The following is an 18,478-nucleotide window of genomic DNA, read 5'->3' as shown; positions in this document are numbered from 1 at the left end:
TTCAAATAAAAAACTCACACCATGTAGGGAACAATTTACAATAAACGGCTGGATCAAACACATTTTTGGTCGGTTTAATCGTTCGACAATTTCACATAATAAATTTCAAGTATTTAAAAACCCAAATTAAATAATGCAATGTTTCTACTTACATTTTAAGGCAAAATCACTATTAAGTAAGTAAGAAATTAATTAAACCCCTTATCTATGCTCTACAGCTTTTCTTCGTTTGGCTGGACATCGTCAACCTCCTTTTTAACTTTAACCTCTGCGTCGTCCTCTTTTTTCTCTTTTTTGATGTCCTGATCTTTGACCTCTTTTTTCACCCCGTGCTCTTTTTTATCTTTATCGTAACCGTCCTTACGCGAGCCGTCTTTTTCCCACCGAGATTTTCCATCGTCCCTGTCCTTTTTCTTGTCATTATCCCGCTCCCTGTCCTTTCTATCATCTTTGTGCGACGCCGTTTTTAATACTGGTTCGATTTTATCGCGAATGTCCATCAAAGTGGTTTGGAATAGTTTCGAATGGGCCTGAAAACGTTGGTGATATTACGATTTGAGTAGAAAACTAGCGGAAATTGATTACATTTGACCTTCCCAGAACATCCTCGGTGCTGCGCAACTTGTCCTTGTATTCCTTTATTTCCGAGTTCAAGTGCTTGATCGTGGAGCTGGATTTCGAATATTTATCCGAAAGCTTGTGGTTCTCGGTTTTCAGGTCTATAAGACACTGCTCTGTTTCTATCCGCGCCTTTTCGCTTCTGTCCAACTGACTCAACAACTTGCCAATGTCCACCACTGCGCCTTGATACACCACTAAATCTGGACATTATATGGAATTAGGGAGGTTGAAGTGATTTTCTATTGCATACACTCACCTTCACTACCCAGGGGTTTTCCGCCTTCAACTGCGGGCTTCACACTGATCTTCGATGCCTCCTCTTCAAAGACGGGCAGCAATTTCTTGTTGCCCAACGCAATTTCGTGCCAATTCACAGCGATTTCCGCGTGTTTTTCTCCGTTTTCTAGTTCCTCCTTTTCTTCTTCCTTGGGCTTATCGGTTAACTTGCGATAATGCAACGTGTCTCTGGTGACCACTTTGTTGACGATCTTCTTCACCTGAGATCTGGATAAACTGAGACCTAGAAATTTCGAACTGTTAGATGGTGCCCGGTGGTGGCGCGTGCAAGCTTACCGAGTGTGTATAGAAGCTCCTCCATGTCCTTGTCGAATATGTAGCCGCAGTGGGATTGATCAAAGTAGACGAATGAGAGCAACAGATGCTTGTCCTTGGTGATCAGCTTGACGCGGTCCTTCTTTTTTTTGTCTTTTGTGCTTCTGCGGCCATCATCGTCGTCTTCGTCACTGGAATCGGACTTGCGGTCCTTTTTCTTATCGTCGTCCTCCTTTTTGGGTTCCGTGCTGGAAAAAACCATACCGCCCGTTTATATTTGCTTAGCTACAGCTAAAACCTGCACGTACTTTTCTTCGGGTCTGCTTTCATCGTCTGACTTTTCGTCCTTCTTGTCATCGTCCTTCTTTTTCTTCTCGTCTTTCTTTCTTCGGTCCTCCTCCTTTTCCTTGGGTTTCTCCGGCACCTGGTACAGTGCCTTGAATATGTTGAACCCGAAGTCCCTCATCAACATCTCGTTGAAAAGTTCCGCAAACAATGAAACCTAATAATAAAATTAATGGTCAAGTTAGGAATGTTTTCAAGCATTTGCTGCTACCTCAAATGAATGTTCTTTTGTGTCTTCGGGGCGATAATCGAGTAGAAGCGAAAGCGACATTGAAGTGCAGTCGAATTTGCCAGATTTTGCTACCTTCGAAGGATGCACGATCAGATGAGGCTGATCGGGTAAAGTGTACTGTTTTTCCAGTCGTCTTTTCTGGACTTCATCCAGTTTCTTTTCTTCTGGCTATAGGAATTGTTAGATGGTAATTGGTTAAAGTGCGTTTTTGGTGGTGCGACTGCGACTCGCGGCTGATCGCAAATTACTCCCTTAGTGTGCTTTGCACATAAACGGTTTCAGTCGTGCGTTCCGACTAGAGTCGCAGCTAATGCGATTCAACTGGTAGACGGATGAGTCAAACCACAGTCGCAATTGCGATTTTGGGAAAATTATTCCTTTTCCTCCGCTTCTGACAAAACAAGTGTTATAAACGCATCACCTCAACCACTTTGCGACTGCGGCCAAACGCCGATCGCACCACCGAAACCGCACATTTAGATGGAAAATTTACCTCAGACTTCTTATCCTTTTCCGCACTGGGGGAAGCTTCAGGAGCATCATCTTTTTCACATTCCGCCTCGCCGTCGGAGTTGGGCTTCTCCCTAGGATCTTCCTCTTCCCTATCGGCTTCACTTTTCAGGGCCTTAGTCAAGCGGGCAACCAACTGAGCCTTCAGTCCCTTAAAGTCCAATTTTCTGGCTTTTAGCTCGGTTCTTAGCTGGACCACGGTCATGGCTTTGGGATTCAACTCGCTATGCAATGTGGGCTCCAACACTTCCTCGTTGTCTTCCTCCTAAACACAGCAAAAAGACCTGAGTTAGGAATCGGAGTCGTGATGTTGAAGGGTGATTTATAAAAGACAATCTTCGCAAACACGCTTTTTTCGATGTAAGGAGCAATCAATCATCCATCGCCAAGCACCCTTAGAGTGAGGCCACGCCAGCCAAATTGAATCGGCTGACTCGCTCGTTTGCAGTCTGGTCAGCAACAGTTAACAGCGACAGTACTGTAATACCTAGCCTATTTTTCAGATCTGTATAGATTAAAAAAAAATTGGGAGTGCCTTATCATCGATGCCGATGTCAGCCTCCTCAGTCTCCTCCGCATCAGTTTTGATGATTTTTTCCAAGTGTTTACGGTAGCTCAGCTGCACCTCCTCCCACTCAAGCCGCGTGGGCAGACAGCTCCATACATCCGGCAAGAAGATTACAACAGTTTCGACTCTGGCCGGAATAGCTTTTCCTTTGTGTGTCGTCTCCCCGCGTCGATAATACAGCTCCACGAAGCGGTACCTACAGGCGGGAACACAGACAGTTTGAAAAATTGATGTTATTACTAAACTTCAGAGCAACAGACTGCGGTCCTGCAAAAGACCGATAGTCTCCTGTTGACCTTAGAGTGGCTCCTACAATGCTTCGCTTCCAAACACTGATTTTTTATATGTTATTGCTAGACGGTTTCAGTTGCTCTACTAGCGCTTCTGACCAGTTCATATTCAAAAATAATCGAATGCAGCCAGATTGTTCAGCTTTTTACAAACATTCCGAACTAGTTGTACTCTTTGCCTCATTAAGTGTGACTTTACCTAGAAAATACCCATTTAGCTCCAAGCAGCAAGTGAACGCCGTTATGGTGCAGTCAATTCCCCATTCTATTCGAAAATAACATCGAGATACACGGGGTGTTTGTAAAACTAAAATAAATACTCATACAGTTGAATTCTCGTGAAACCCATTGTTGTAAATGGTAACGAAAATTAATCCCAAAAAAAATATTTAAAAAATAGAATTTTCCTCATACGAATGATATATTGATACCCTATCAATAAAAATACCGCCGCAGCACTTTGAGAGGCAGAGATGTATATCTAGGAATGCTTAATAAAAAACGTGGCGGAATTACAATAAGTTTTACATAGCGGAATTTCCTCAAATCCTGTCCAAGATTGGGCAATGACCGAAAAACTGAACAATCTGCCCGCAACAAAATACATGTAAATAGCCTCAAAAGTGTTCTAAACTCACCACTGGGTACAATTCGACAAGTCGATCCCAGTCAATGCCTTGCAGGTCCTGATGGCAGTTTTGATTAGAACAGCAGGGTCTTTTTCGGGATTTTCACCGTCTAGGGACGGACTCCAGGGGCCTCCGATCGCCATCGTTTCGTTCTTCCCTCTGAGACCGACCAGGAAATTGATCATTCTGGTGGGATGAATGTGATCGCGATCTTCGCTCTCCCGATCACGCGAGTCTTTATCTTCAGCAATGGCGCAACACTTTTGATAGATTTCCTCGATAACAGGCACGCTCATCAGCATCACCTAAGAAATAACATTTTATTATTAAAAACAGTCCCTGTAAAGGAAAATTCGGGCGAATGTCTACCTTTGCAGAAAATCTGTAATCGGCATCAGCAGGCTCTAGTACAGCATCATTTTCACCAATTGGGTCCAGTTCTTTATACATAATGTGGAACGAACAGGGCCTATTGAGGGCGTACGGTTTATCAGCAGGAAACGCGTCCACCCAACGGATGTAGGTGTTGAAAAAGTCGGAAGGAATGTACAGATTGGGGTAGCGCTTCTTCAGCTCCAGTAAATCGGCGTCGGTCCTGAAACATTCCAAGTATTATTCCTCCAGATTCAACCCAATTCCCGGAAATTTAGCGTACAAGTTCAAGCTGATTTTCGGGATTTGCACCATATATCTGGGAATAGTCCTGGTGCGACGGCGAGCTTTCGGCGACCTCGATCGGCGCCTAACAGGCGACTTTCGCTCCTTGTCCTCCTTTTCCCTTTCCCGGATTCGATCCTCTCGGCGTCTCTTTCTCTCAATCTCATCGTCATCCCGCTCGCGGGACCGATTTCTTCTTTCGCCGACACTTGGCTTGGTTCTGGGATCCCGACTAAAATCTCGTCTGGGGTACGTATTATTTCCCTCTACAGGCCTTTGTTCTCTGGGGCCGTTTGGCATCACTTGAACCCTGGTTGCATTCCATTTGAAGGGCATTGAAGGGTTGAAAGCTGCCTCAACCAGAACCCTGTCACCCACCATTGGAGTGGAACCTTTCAAGCAAACGTTTCGAGAAAAAAATACTTCATCATCAATGAAGCCAAAGTTCTCATGAAGCTGAGTGATTGAACCGGTGAACACTTTCTGTTTGGTACCTAAAAACACGTTTTTCTGTAAATTTAACTAAGTTTGTTAGGTATATGAAATCACAGCAACTAATGAGTAAAGTGTAAAATAAATGTGTCTCTATCAATGAAATCTAGGAGTTACTTACCACCTGCTGAATTCGACTGAACATTCGTTTGCGTTTGAAAGGCATTGGGATTGAGGCCCCTTGTGTTGGGGTAACTTACAGCTGATAGTTGCTGTTGGAAAATGGGGTTAGAAGCGAAGTTCAACTGGTTCGCTGCCATTTGCTGTAACCCGAGCCCCAAGTTCTGCTGGTTCAGCCCCAAATTCTGCTGATTGAGCCCCATATTTTGAAACACTTGCTGCTGGGGCTGAAATGGCACCATGCCCGAATGGTTCAGATTGCTCATAGACCCCATTTGGTTGGCGCCTTGTGGATGCTTTCCGCCCCAAACGTTATTCTTATTATTGTAGCTCATTATTGTTTCTGGTCCGGAATCGGTAAGAAAATAATGTTAACTGGATAAACACGCTTGCAATATCGATTTAAAATTAAACATCAAAAATCAAACACCGCCATATTTGACGAACTATTTACGTCAACCAACTTCCACACTTCTCTCTGGGAATAGCTACACAACGTTGCCTAAGTTGGGGCTCTAACATATAGAAATTAAAATAAGTTATTTCACTTACTCTATGGTCTTTAAACACTTCTTCATCGATAAGTCCTGTAAGGTAAAGCAACTAAATCAATTTAAATAAAAGTTGTATTAAAAAAATCGTCAAATCCCCAATTTTAATAGGATATCTCTCGAAACTTGGCACTGCCACAGAGGCCCTAGTTATATTAATTATTAGTAGTTTTATTGATTAAAAAATTACTACTTTATTAAAAAACTGTATAAATTATAAACATTGTTCCTAAAGTTATTTTTACCAAAATGCATTATAAAAAGGCCTCCATTTAATCAGAGTTATCGTTTTTACATCAGAAGCGTCCAAAGAACAAGCAGTCAATTGTTTAATGGCGGACGAAAAGACCGTGTTCTGAGAAAATTTCAAAAAAACCGATAGTGTTTTGATTTTTCTATGGATAGTTGCTGTTTTTCTTTAGCTCGAAGTTTTCCTTTATCGCTTTGTGGTATTTTCGGGCCCGGAAGCGCGAGTTTTGCAAAGAATCGCGGTTTTTTTAGATGGAGTTTTTCTGACGTTTACTGACAAACTTCGCCTGACTGAAAACTTACAAATGTAGAGTTTCTGGAATATTTCCTTATGCTTTTGAAAACTTAGAATTATGCTCGTAAAATATTAGGATAGCTGAAAAAAGTGATTTATTTTTAAACTTTGATTTCTTTAAGTTTCACGCGATATACACATATACAGGGTGGCTCACTTTTCAGTCTGGAAAATAATAAAGTGGACAAAAATTAAGTATAAAAGTTTATAGAGGGCGTCTCAGAAGTAAGTACCTACCGTAAATTCAGGGGTAAATGTACACCTTGCCTAAATATAAAAAAATCCAAATTCTTGGATATTTTTGTCCTCAAAAGCTCCGTTTTCGGAATACAGGGCCTCAGAAGTTACTTTGAAAAATACAAAATTATAAATTACTGCAAAACGGTTTGACTATGACTACATCAGTATCTACCGCTTAACTGATATAAAATTTATTTTGTCTATCCAAATCAATAACTTGTGTATTAAAAACGAAGTCAGAACTTTTTTGAGACACCGTTGTTCCTATCACTGCTTATTTTTTTTTCAGACAAAATAAAATTTATAATTTGAACACTGTATTACGACAAGAAAGCATTAGCAGACTCATGTTTATATGAACTTTTCTACTAATTTTTACGTCACCTATTTCATTTGGCCGATGAAAATTGTGGTCACTCGGCATATTTATTTTTGCGTTTGCCCCTTTATTAGAACCTCAGATTAAATATATGTCTTTGATTAAACCGTTTTCCTATGAATGCGATAACCATATTAGCGCTTCAGCCTTTGCAATTACAGGGAGAAAACACCACAACCCTTTGGTTATGTCTGCACAGTTACATTCGGTAACGCATTGCTTAAATAAACAAATATACATTTTGCATGTAACATCAAACAAATATTTGTATTTAAAAAATTAAAAATTTATTTTTCACAAACATTCCGTATACAAACTATATTACTAATTGAATACATTTTGATTTGCTGCCCTTCGATTCGTGATTTAAGCACAGCCTTTGCACAGTTGTGGACTAAAATAAATAAGGAATTACTGTCGAGAAAGTTGAGCATTTGCCATTTTTCTCTACAGTAAAACTGTAACAAAAATTGCATAAAAACAAGGTGAATACAATGTCGGTCTAAACTAAACGAGTTATAGCTGCCAGCAGAAGTGCCACAAAGATGGGAAGAGCGACTGGGAGTGCACTGGAGCTGACAGTTTGCCCAGTCTGAGATCGTTTCAGCAGCTCTTGATAGTTGCTGATGTATTTGTTTGATCCGCCGCTTATGGTTATACCTGGAGTGGAATCCTGAAAAAAAAACATTGTATTCAGACAACGTTAGTTCTTCAGCCAATGATACTCACAGGAAACAGTAGGTTCCTGGTATGGTTAAATCGGTCGAAGACTTTGAAGGACTTTTCGAGGCGGGAGCCGAATTCAACTTCCATTTCCCTGAGATAGAGCACAGTGTCGTTGTATGTGTGTGTGGCTGTGGTGACGGACGACGCATTTCCAAACACAAGTTCACCCGATATGATAATGATTATCGGCGCTTCTTCGTCTACATTAAAACCAGCGTAGGCAGCCAAAGATCCATTTTTGCTGATGATTCTAAACTGCTCCTGCTCAGTTGCATTGGCAAGATAGTCCCCGGGCAAGTCTAAATTCAGTCAAATTCTTTCCAGGGCACTGGCAAACGCAAGAATTTATCTACTTACCGTTTAGTGAAACCACCGCATAATCGCCATTGTTCTCCCGCAGACACAACAATGCTCCTGAGCTCTGGAAGTATTTATTTAAACTATCGGCGTTGCAGTACTTTGCAGCTGAAAAAAGCAAACATCAAGTAACCCGATGCAGAAAAATTAAAGGGATGAAAACTAACTTTTCGTAGCGTCTACAGGGTAGCACCTGTCGCACAGATTTTCGCCATCAGTGTTCGGAATGTCGATGTCTTTGTCTTTGGCTCCAGGAGCGCACGATTCGCCTACAAACTGACTAAAAACACTTCCGTAATCGGACGTATCGTTAATGAGACTGTTGTTGCGAAGTAGATCGACAAAAGCGAGCCATTCTGGAATTGATCACGGGGTTGAAGTCGGCCAATGAGTTAGTTTGGACAAATACGCACCTTTTCCTCCATATTCGGGAATACAGGCGTGCTTTCCAGCCAGGCTGGATAGGCGGCCGTCGTACCAGGTCGAGTCGTTTCTTACAACGATGGAAATCTTCGATAATTGTCTGGTGTCGGTTTCCGGGTATCCTACGTTGATCAATTGCTTCCTGAAGACATTCGTTTGAAACACGATGGGCAAATAACACTAAACCAGTTACCTTCTAGCAATGTATCCGAAATTGGCGTCAATATAAGCGATGCCCGCTTTCAAATTCCTGATGTTGTCCAAGTTCGAAACGGAGTCGTTGTCGACACTCTGAACGCAACTGATGAGAGGCAGCAAGCCGTGAGTCAAACTCGCTTGTCGCAGCCACGTGCATTTGGATCGTTCCGGGTCGTTTATCACTGACCACATTATTGAAGCATTGCATTTATCTGCTTCTGGATCATCAGCATTAGGAACAACTCGTCGCTCTAAAAAAGCTCACATTCAATCCCCCACACCTTCATCTAACTCGCGCTGTTACCAGCAACGTAGGAACTCAGAGGCGTAGCCGCAATTACATTAATCTTATCTAATCTACCAAGCTGCAATAGGGAAGCTAAATGTTGTTCCAGGGAATATGGAGTACCACCCTCCGGGTTGACGAACGAAGCGAGTTTCGTCTGAAGATAAGTCTGCATGTCCGAAGCACTTGAACTAAAATTTGGCTCAGTTACGAAGCTTCCTTGGAAGTGAAAAAACTAGACTTGCCTTGAGGTGACGAATAATCTGGACAATTGCTTGGTCCACACACAGGGATTAGTCGAAGAAGCCAAACTTCCATTAGGACAGAGGTATTGATAGTTCTGGGCGTTGGAGCCGATGCTGAAGAAAGTCTCAGCATAGGACAGAGCTGATAAGGCCAAATCCGCATCATTATTCGTTAGACAAGTCAAGGAGTCGTTCAATGGCACCCGATAGTTAGTGCTGCAGCCGGCCGAGCCACACAGGTCACACAGCGATGGATACGTGCTTTCTACACGGAAAAATCAGGAAACTTTTGAAGAGCACAATTCACACTGACTTACTCAAATAGGCGTCAAATTGCTGATCTTCCGTCCATTTTCCCGGCCTGCACGAACTGCCAAAGAAAGAGGCGAGCGCCTGAAATTTCTGCTCGGTGAGTGTTTGATTGGCGCTGCAGTTCAAGCTAACGGCCTTCCAGTCCAGCTCCTCCAACACCCATTTAGTGATGCGTTCGTCATGGTTGTAGCCAGGATGGCAGTATTTGAGGCCTTTTAATTGGTCGCTCACTCCTCCTAGGTAGCCCCACTTTACGATTACCACCGTTTGGTAGGGAGCGTTTTCTGAAAAGTTTCACTTACTTTGAAAACATTTGCTTTCTTGAGAAAGCAAATGTCGTATGGACAACTCGCGCAGACACTGTCTAACTCTAGGAAAAGCTCGATCAACCAACTTCACTTCAATAAGCACATTTTTTCCATATTTTTCGAGACACTTCAGCAGGTGTTAGAAAAGTGGCTCTACAACTTAGATGATCACGGAATATCACTGAAGATATTGCGGTTTACGATGGCGATTCTGGATTAGACGCCATGAAGATAATTTTACATGGAACACAGAAGAATATAGAACTATAGAATTAAAAAAATTTTCACAGCAGAAGGAAAAAGCCTGGAGAAAGATGCAAATACGAATTCGTAAAAGTAAAAATGTAAGATTGAAAATTTAGTGATTGTTGCCTCACAAATGTGAGCAGGAGAAAAGCTCCTTGTTTAACCAAGAGCTCTCAAAAGCAATTTTGTTGCCACTGGCGATCAGCAACATTGATGCTGAAATTTTAATATTCCTACTTGAACAAAAGTGATCAAATAAATTCGCACGAAAAATGTTTCCGATTTTTTTTAAAGCGTTCTAATGTAATTGTTTACCATACATGAGCTGCAAGTCAGATAAGATACAGAAGATCGTATACGATACGATATTTAAGGTATACCTTAAAACTTGAAAACGTGAGTTTGAAATACCAAGAGGGACGTTCAAAAAGGTCTAAACGACATAATTGAATATTTCGAGTCCTATCTGACATTCCTACAGGGAAATTGGTGACAGGGTATTCTAAACCTCTAGAGCTACAAAATGTTGATAAGTTTGCTTCTCTCTGTTTAGAGGTTGGAAATGGCTAAGAAGTGTAGTTTAATATAAGAAAAACTGCGCTCTGAAGTGTGCAGTTTCAACTCAGCATCACAGACTCAAACAGATTTTTTTTTAATTAAATAACCACATGTGGAGCTACCTTCCACCACTTCAGCTATAACTGTGGTAGTGTTTGTGACTAAACCAGCCGCTAAGAATGCGTCCTCGGAATTAAGAAGAGTCAAAGTGGGCAGGTTTTGTTCGATGTCCAGAACACAGTCAACCCTGAAATACCAATAAATATTTAATTGAAACACTGACGATTGGGTTCGATCTTCTTGACCACCCCGATTCCCAGACTTGACATCAGTATATTAAGCGCCTTTTCAAGCGATGACCTAATATCCGACCAAAGACTTCTGGGAGTTAAAATTACATGTCTGGACATGCGATCACTGACCTGGACGTTACATATTGGCAATTCATGTCCTGGTCTCTGGCTACTTGCTGGCAAGCATCGCTATTGAAGCTTTCAATGCAAAGTTTATCTGAAACAACACATGTATATGCAGGTGTTTGATCTTGATGAGTAAAAATTAAAATTATTCACGTCATAGGGTTTTAGGAAGCTTAGGTATAATTAATTAAATAGATGCTCATTCCTCCTTATCGGATTGTCTCTTGACCTTACATACGCACTGCATTCGCAATTAGTCAACATTTGCTAATGTTGTGCAATTGTTGCAACATACTATAATAATATTGTAATTTCCAGCAAAACCTGCTAAGATCGCCAATAAATTTTTAGCACATTTTCATGTTTTTCCTTTAAGCTTGCTTATACCTACATTGGATTCCAATGTTTAATCAGTTCTTATCGGGAACCTTGAAATCAATGTGTAAGGCTTAATAATATGTACACAGCTACTGATAATGATTTACGCGAATTATCCCCTATGACGGATATTTGAAGGTAGAATTTACACACCGGTTATCAAAGCCCAGAATTCGCGTGTTTTGAGCTCTGGAAAAGCGATTTGCGTTTGGTCCTTCGAGCCGGATTGCGTTAACATTGCGTATTAGTTTGACAGGTTTAAAAGGACTTTATGATCCAAAGTTGGCGACAGATTTTAAAATCAATCTAGTTCAAACCTGCACAATATGTCGCAACATCTGAAGGACAACCAGTGGCCTACATGGCAATGTTGGTAAACAAATGAAATGGCTTTAATGGAAATAAATAATGACCTCCTAACCATTTTTGCTGTGTTTACCGCTGTTTATTCGCAATAAATCAAGGTTGCTTAAAGCGATTAAATCAGCTGAACCAGAAATATGTTCCAATAGATGGTAAACTTACCTGCATGAATAAAGGACACTCGTATTGTCCAGATCCATAAGACTAAACACACGCGAAATACTTCCATTTTAACTTTTATTCCCATTAAGTCATTACTGTTTGATGAGTAATTAATGAATGGCCGCTGGCTAATTGAATGAAAGTAAAGGCAAATTCAGCAATTTTTTACAATGTACAAACATAACCTCAACACTGGTTACCTTCAGCGACTCGCAAGAACATTTAAGCAAATGCGCTACACTTTGCCGCGTTTCTAACTGCGGCATATCTATTTCATGTTGCAACCTGTTGAATGAATATGCAGTGCGATTCCGAAAAAACTCAGAATTCTGAAAATTTTTATGCAAGTAGTAGTAATTTGATTTTGAATTATTAGTAGTATTTTAAAAACAGTCGAAAGTGAAGAGTGGAAAATTCACTACCTATTAGAAGTAAATGTGGCGATTATCCGCCTCGCCTCTTGCGAATTAAAAAGTATTTATTTTTCCCCGTGCAGCATCAGCATAATGTAAGATGTTAAGCGGGCAAACTAAGAGGAATTGGCCTGTTTCCTTGGGTATTAGAGAATTGAGCACAAGTGGCTGAAAACCGCATTTTTTCAAGAAACTCCACCAAGAAAAGTTGTTATTTAAAGGATTATTCTTAAGTTATCAATACATGATTCAATGAATTATCTTTATATTCTTGCGTTAATAGAATTCTTAGTTCCAAGTTTTCACAAAAGTCGTTACAAGACTTTTTGTGTTCTCAAACCTAATTGATTGGTGTAGAAAAACTGATTGTTCAGTATCATTTTTATTCGAATGAATATAAAAGTGCCATTTTTCGATCAGAAGCGGTGATCAAAAAGAAGCACTTTTCTTTACAGTTCATTTGTTTTACTTTCACGCACGGACTTTTACGTAGGTACATGTGCGCAAAAGTAAATGTGACAAATTGAAAGTGTCACTGCCATAATAGTAGTTTTCGATACAAGGGCGAAAAACGGATTTTTGCCCTCGTATCGAACAATATTTTTTATTCGAATAAAGGACATAACAAGAATAATAAGTTATAATAAGTAAAAATTGCCAAAAATAAAAACCGTCAACTCCATGTTTAAAATTTGATGTCAATGCCATTTTTGGTTGTTGTCCAAAAGTTGTCATGTTTAGACGTTTGTAATTTTTCAAAAGCGTACTTTTGTAAGCATATACAAGTGAAACAATGTGTGTTGAAAATTCAAGTGCTGCTTTAACGGTATGGTGTTTGTATACGATGGATATTTTGTATAAAATTTGCGCTCTTTAAAAAAATCGTGTTTTGCTTGTGGCAACATCGGCGAGCGCAGAAAAATAGACCATTTGAACGACTTTGAGACTGAATTTGTAACAAAGTTATAATTTAGAAATGATAAGTAACTTTTTGATTTTCATTGAAAAGTAACTGACATGATTGTTTGACGTAAGTTTATCGATCAAAATTTAGTTTACTTCCAATTTGTAAATTATAACTTTGTTACGAGTTCAGGCCCAAAGGTGTTCTAATGGTCTATTTTTCTGCGCTCGCCGATGTTGCCACAAGCAGAACACGATTTTTTTTTAATAACGCAATTTCATACAAAATATGCACCTTATACATCCACCATCCATCTTTGTACACCATACTGGGAAAGCAGCACTTGAATTTTCAACATTCAATTTCAACAACTCATTGTTTCACTTGTATATGCTTACAAGAGTACTCTTTTGTAAAATAACAAACGTCAAAACGTGACAATTTCAAAAATGGCATTGACATCAAATTTAAAATATGACTGACGTTTTTTTGTTTTTGTCAATTTTATTTGTTATAACTTATGATCCGTGTTATGTGTTTCATTCGAATAAAAAACGTTGTTCGATTTGTGTAGAAACTAGCAGTTGCAATCGTGAATTTTGAAAATTTCTAACTGTTTCTGATGATTTTCTGAAATATTTTAGGTAGGCATCAGCTCCAAAGTCCAATTAGTGAGTTTTGGCTTTATAATGACGAATATAATCTACATAACGAGTAAACAGTGCAAAATCTAAAAAAAATTTAATGTGAACGTAGCTAGTTGATTGGTTCGCAACTGCTGATGAGATCAGATGAGATTAATAGTGAAAGAAGAACGTTCTTGTTCTTTCTTGGCGCTTTATGCTTTAGTCACTGGTGAAAAGACTTTTGCGAGAAATCACTTTTTACCATACATTTTCAACAGTAAAACTGATAAAAGCGTCTATGAGCAGGGACAATTATTTTCACTAAAACAATTATATTTCCGGCAGTCAAACTTCAAAACTGGTAAACAATGTTCACTGCAGAGGCATTTAGAACAGCAATAAAACAACGTTCTGCCGGGCATAATTTTTCACTTTTTGGTGGTAAAACTCGAAATTTTGGAGCCAAAACTGACAATTATTAGCACTAAATCTGGATTTCCTCCACTTTTGGTTTGATTGACAAAGGATTGCCAATATAACAGCATTTAGAATAGAAAAAAAATGTATTTATAAAAAGAAACATTAACAATTTAGTGGGAATAATTGAAACGTTTTAGTTCAGAAACAGAACTTCTAAGCTTTTGAATAAGGTGGAAGTTTCGAACGATAATTTCAAAACAGTCAGTCATTGTGTGAGATCAAAACATTTATTCCATGGAATTTAAGCTCACTGGCAGTCACTGGCAAATTTCAATGAAATCAAATTTATTTGGTATTTTTGTGGAAATAAACCATATTTAATGCGAACTATTGTTACTTTTGGGAAACAAACAAATCTTGAAAATTTTGCAATCTTGCGATTCGGTTTTTGCTGGATGTACCAAAAATATCAATTTTGCGTGAAAATTACAAATGCGACTACTTTTGCCACCAAAAAGCATAATTATTTCCTCAAAATTTTCGTTTCTATCAGTTTTGTCAGCAAAACTTGAAATCTAGTGCAGATAGAGCAGCAAAAATTGCTGCTTTGTTTTAGAGGGAGTATTTGCCTTGAAAGAATATATTTTAATGATTCGGGCTGTAGTCAATTTAAGAGAAAAACCTGTTTTAAATGCAGTTTTAACAGTAAAATTAATTTGCTAATGTTACAATGTTTTTTTTTAACGGAAATGGCAATTATTCGCACTAAATCTTCAAGTCAACTCCTAAAAACAAGCAAACCATTTCCAATCTAAGTGAGTTTAGAGCAGAAAAACTGTATATTTTTAAGAAGGAACCAACGATTTATTCGATTTATTAAACCTGATTCAGCTGAACAAAAGCAACAAAAACGTCGTTGGAAAAACAGTAATTTTGAAAAAAATCATTCCTTTTCAACTCGTTTGCGGCATTTTCTGATTATTTCACCACTCATTCCCTTGAGTTGGTTTAGTGCGAGATAAAGATAAGAGTGATTATTAAGAATTGAATCATCTGCTTTTCGAAGTAGCCGAAATTTTCCGGTGATAAATCGCAACTTTATTCAATTGCACACAAACAATCATTATTCCTTCGGCAATTTGATTCATTATATTTTACTTGACTGAATTAATTGAGGAATTAATTAATGTTGATTAAATTCGCCAAATATCTGAAGTCAATCAATATGAACATTGAAAATGGTACGAATTTCTCAGTCAGAAACTGATTGGTTTTTTTTCTTAATTACAAAAATTATTGAAGGTATTATATACATTTCTGGAAATTTTTGCTACTAAAGAATGAGTTGAATCAATATATGAGGTTGGTCAGCTTCCATTTGATAAAAATACATGAAAAAAGCTATGGCCTGAAGTCAGACCTTTAAGAAGTTACATCCGTTGTTTCAATTTGATTAATAATGTTTGGCTTCAATCTGTATTAAAAATTAAAAAAAAAAAAATGGGAATCTGTTAGTAAAAGAACCGCGATTCTTCTTAATTGCACATAAACAATAAACAGCCACTCCTATCACTTCCGTTAAGTCCATTGCAGTTCTCGCTTTAAATTCAAAAACTAGTTTTTTTATAAGGTTTGCTTTTCCTCTTAACTTTTTAGCTTAACTTAAAATCAATGTAATCCACTTGTAGAAGTCAGGATTTAAATGGCAAAATTTCCTAAAAAAATTGCATGTATAATAAAAAAATTGTATATAAAAAAAATGTTAAGTCGCATACATCTAATTTGCAAGTACACTTGGTGTGCGCCTTCGAGTTGATAAATGATTCATCTTCTAGGAATCACTCATCTACGCGTTAAGAGACTGTTTTTCACTGCAATTATCGGGAAGTTTCGATGCGTTTGAATACAAATTTTAACAAATCCCAATCAGAACTTTATCGAATTTGTGCTTGAAGAAAAGATGCGAGCCTGAGTAAACTAGGGCATGTTTAATAACGGTTGTTTATTTACAAATGACGTACTAGAATGTTCTATATGAAACTGAGGATGTACGTTTTCAAGATATCATTAGAAACGTTGCGCTGATAGAGTATTGGAGCAACTAAACCTATTCCAGAAAAAAAATTCTTTGAGTGTCTACCTCAAATGCTAACGAAAAAACGTCCATTCTTCTTAATTATTTAACTAATCGAGAATTTTCTCAAACAGGCGCGGCTTTAAAGTGTAAGTCTGACTCATTTTGAAGATTAGAAACACCGCTAATTACCAAAAATTAATCTAGCGACTTACTTGGAGTTACTTGCGCACTCGAACAGCCGAAACAAATGGCCAAACTGGCCCAAATTAACCACTCCATTTTCACGTTGTAGCTGACTGGAACTACTGTAGCTGACCTAGACTGATTGAGTACAAAACTTGAAATAAACTGCAAGAATAGACTATGAATTGGGTGTAATGGCAATGATTTGAGAGATAAGATAAGATAATAGGAAGGTTGGAGAGTGATATGATAATATGGGTTTTTGGGCTATTCTGCTATATTTAGGAAAAATAATTTTTTACATGAAGTTTTTAGGGTTTTTAGTATGTAAGTCCGATGTGTATTTACCAACTTTGTGGAACAACTGTGGGGCTAATTGCAATGGTGAGAAGAGAAGATTGTTCTCTTTTGAGTCTTTTGAGTTGCTGCTTATCAACCCGAGATTAGATAAGTAAGGAATAAAAATATTACAAATTAGACAGTATTTTTCAATTTATCTTTTCACTCACCCCATTTTATCGTCGAATCAGAAGCTCAATAGTTCAAATCATCAATAGTTCTGAAACAAAAAAGCCACTTAATAGCCTGACTTGCACTCTGATAGGTTTTTTAGAATTTTTCAAAACTCAACTATACGGAGCATTTTCCCATCAGTTTACCCGTTTCATAAGTCAATTTTCAGATGATTCTCACAGAACAACTAGACCAGTTGGAAGATTTCTTTTCGGCTCTTTTAATAGAGGATGACTTAATTTATAGAAGCAGGAGACAATCAAGTCCTCCTACTTTAATATTTTTTTTTATGAATTTTTCAAATCTCAACTACACGAGATATTTTTCCATTAGTTTAAGTTTATTTTCTTAGTCAATCTTCAAATGCTTCTCCCAGAACAACTAGACTAGTTGGAAGATTTCGTTTCGGTTCGTTTAATAGAGGAGGACTTTTTTTTTATAGAGACAGAAGTCAGTCAAGTCCGTCCCCGACTTTACCAGTTCTTTAGGAATTTTTCAAACCTCAACTAGACGCTATATTTCTCCATCGGTTTAAACTTGTTTTATGGGTCAATCTTCAGATGCTTCTGACAGAACAACTAGACTAGTGGGCAGATTTCTTTTTGACTCGTTTAATAGAGGAGGATTTTATTTATAGAGGCAGAAGACAAGCAAGTCCATCTCCTATTTTCATGTCCTTTAGGAATTTTTTAAACCTCAACTATACGCGACACTTTCCATTAGTTCAAACTTGTCTGACGGGTCAATCTTCATATGCTTCTGACAGAGCATCTAGACACGTTGGAAGATTTCTTTTCGGCTCCTTTAATAGAGGAGGACTTTATTTATAGAGGCAGAAGACAACCAAGTCCATCTCCTATTTTGGTGTCCTGTAGCAATTTTTCAAACCTCAACTACACACGACATTTTCCATTAGTTCAAACTTGTCTGACGGGTCAATCTTCATATGTTTCTGACAGAGCATCTCGACCAGTTGGAGGATTTATTTTCAGCTCCTTTAATAGAGGACGACTTTATTTAGAGAGTGTCTTCTTCCTCCTTCTCCATGGATTAAGTCCTCCTTCTCCATGGATGTTTTTTTAGGAATTTTTCAAAACTCAACTACACGCGACCTCTTCAACTTAGCCAGTTGGAGGATTTCTTTTCAGCTCAACCGGCAAGGACACAATCTGTATATAGAGGCAGAAAGCAACAAAATCATTGAATTTTCGGAACTGTCTGTGTTGTTTTGATTTCAGTTCAAACAGGTTTTCATTAGGCGATCTTCAAAACATTTATTCTCAACATATTTTGAAAGAGCAAAACTTTGCTTATAGAAGCGGAGAATCAAATGTGTTTTTGCTTTGGAGTTTTTTTTTTAATTCAGTTATATTGTTATATGCAGTTTCGGTTCGTGATCTCGAAGTATTTCACGGATTATACACTGCTCACTTCGACACTTACTCGGCTTTTTCTAATTTAGAATTTTATGATCTGGGAAATACTTGTACGGAATTATTATTATTATTATTATTAGCATGTAGCCTTTGATGCCGAAGTGAAGTTTACAGTGAATAAGTTCACATGCATACTTAACTTAACTTAACTTAATTAATATATTGATGCCTAAATGTTCCAGACATTTGTATGCA

The 18,478-nt window shown here is 38.4% G+C and overlaps 2 protein-coding genes across 3 annotated transcripts; both read right to left on the bottom strand.

Annotated features, from left to right (window-relative positions):
- Positions 1–53: 53 nt before the first annotated feature.
- Positions 54–5,483, bottom strand: LOC109534995 (cell division cycle and apoptosis regulator protein 1). Its single transcript, XM_019900800.2, has 12 exons — positions 5,018–5,483; positions 4,403–4,898; positions 4,117–4,342; positions 3,757–4,052; positions 2,796–3,024; positions 2,244–2,525; positions 1,730–1,918; positions 1,482–1,675; positions 1,195–1,421; positions 878–1,141; positions 586–821; positions 54–530 (listed from the first exon to the last, which is right to left on the bottom strand). The coding sequence occupies exons 1-12, from the start codon at positions 5,349–5,351 to the stop codon at positions 213–215; spliced, it is 3,291 nt and encodes a 1,096-aa protein (XP_019756359.1). The 5' UTR covers positions 5,352–5,483; the 3' UTR covers positions 54–212.
- Positions 5,484–6,994: 1,511 nt separating this feature from the next.
- On the bottom strand, positions 6,995–16,512 carry LOC109535012 (transferrin). Of its 2 annotated transcripts, none has more exons than XM_019900822.2 (12): positions 16,364–16,512; positions 10,812–10,899; positions 10,512–10,636; positions 9,283–9,561; positions 8,966–9,230; positions 8,739–8,911; positions 8,430–8,685; positions 8,227–8,378; positions 7,981–8,169; positions 7,814–7,921; positions 7,460–7,755; positions 6,995–7,403 (listed from the first exon to the last, which is right to left on the bottom strand). In XM_019900822.2, the coding sequence occupies exons 1-12, from the start codon at positions 16,428–16,430 to the stop codon at positions 7,233–7,235; spliced, it is 2,169 nt and encodes a 722-aa protein (XP_019756381.2). In that variant the 5' UTR covers positions 16,431–16,512; the 3' UTR covers positions 6,995–7,232. The 2 variants fall into 2 exon arrangements, with proteins under 2 accessions (XP_019756381.2, XP_019756380.2); XM_019900821.2 differs by lacking the exon at positions 16,364–16,512 and adding an exon at positions 11,712–11,936.
- Positions 16,513–18,478: the final 1,966 nt, after the last annotated feature.

Source organism: Dendroctonus ponderosae, unplaced genomic scaffold (assembly GCF_020466585.1).
Source record: "Dendroctonus ponderosae isolate FM_Combo_2020 unplaced genomic scaffold, Dpon_F_20191213v2 Dpon_F_20191213_1, whole genome shotgun sequence".
NCBI classification, from domain to species: Eukaryota; Metazoa; Arthropoda; class Insecta; order Coleoptera; family Curculionidae; genus Dendroctonus; species Dendroctonus ponderosae.
Note: the sequence above shows the minus strand (reverse complement) of the source record. Positions and strands in the feature narration are given on the sequence as shown.

What these genes read in the sequence shown, in the direction of transcription:
- LOC109535012 (XM_019900821.2), bottom strand. Translation starts at nt 11,796, where the DNA reads ATGGGAATAAAAGTTAAAATGGAAGTATTTCGCGTGTGTTTAGTCTTA. An exon ending in TTCGGATACATTGCTAGAAG is followed by an intron (nt 8,379 to 8,429) that starts GTAACTGGTTTA and finishes GAATGTCTTCAG; the next exon opens with GAAGCAATTGATCAACGTAG. An exon ending in TCCCGAATATGGAGGAAAAG is followed by an intron (nt 8,170 to 8,226) that starts GTGCGTATTTGT and finishes GATCAATTCCAG; the next exon opens with AATGGCTCGCTTTTGTCGAT.
- LOC109534995 (XM_019900800.2), bottom strand. Translation starts at nt 5,351, where the DNA reads ATGAGCTACAATAATAAGAATAACGTTTGGGGCGGAAAGCATCCACAA. An exon ending in CCGAAAATCAGCTTGAACTT is followed by an intron (nt 4,343 to 4,402) that starts GTACGCTAAATT and finishes GGAATGTTTCAG; the next exon opens with GACCGACGCCGATTTACTGG. An exon ending in TTGTCGAATTGTACCCAGTG is followed by an intron (nt 3,025 to 3,756) that starts GTGAGTTTAGAA and finishes TCCCGCCTGTAG; the next exon opens with GTACCGCTTCGTGGAGCTGT.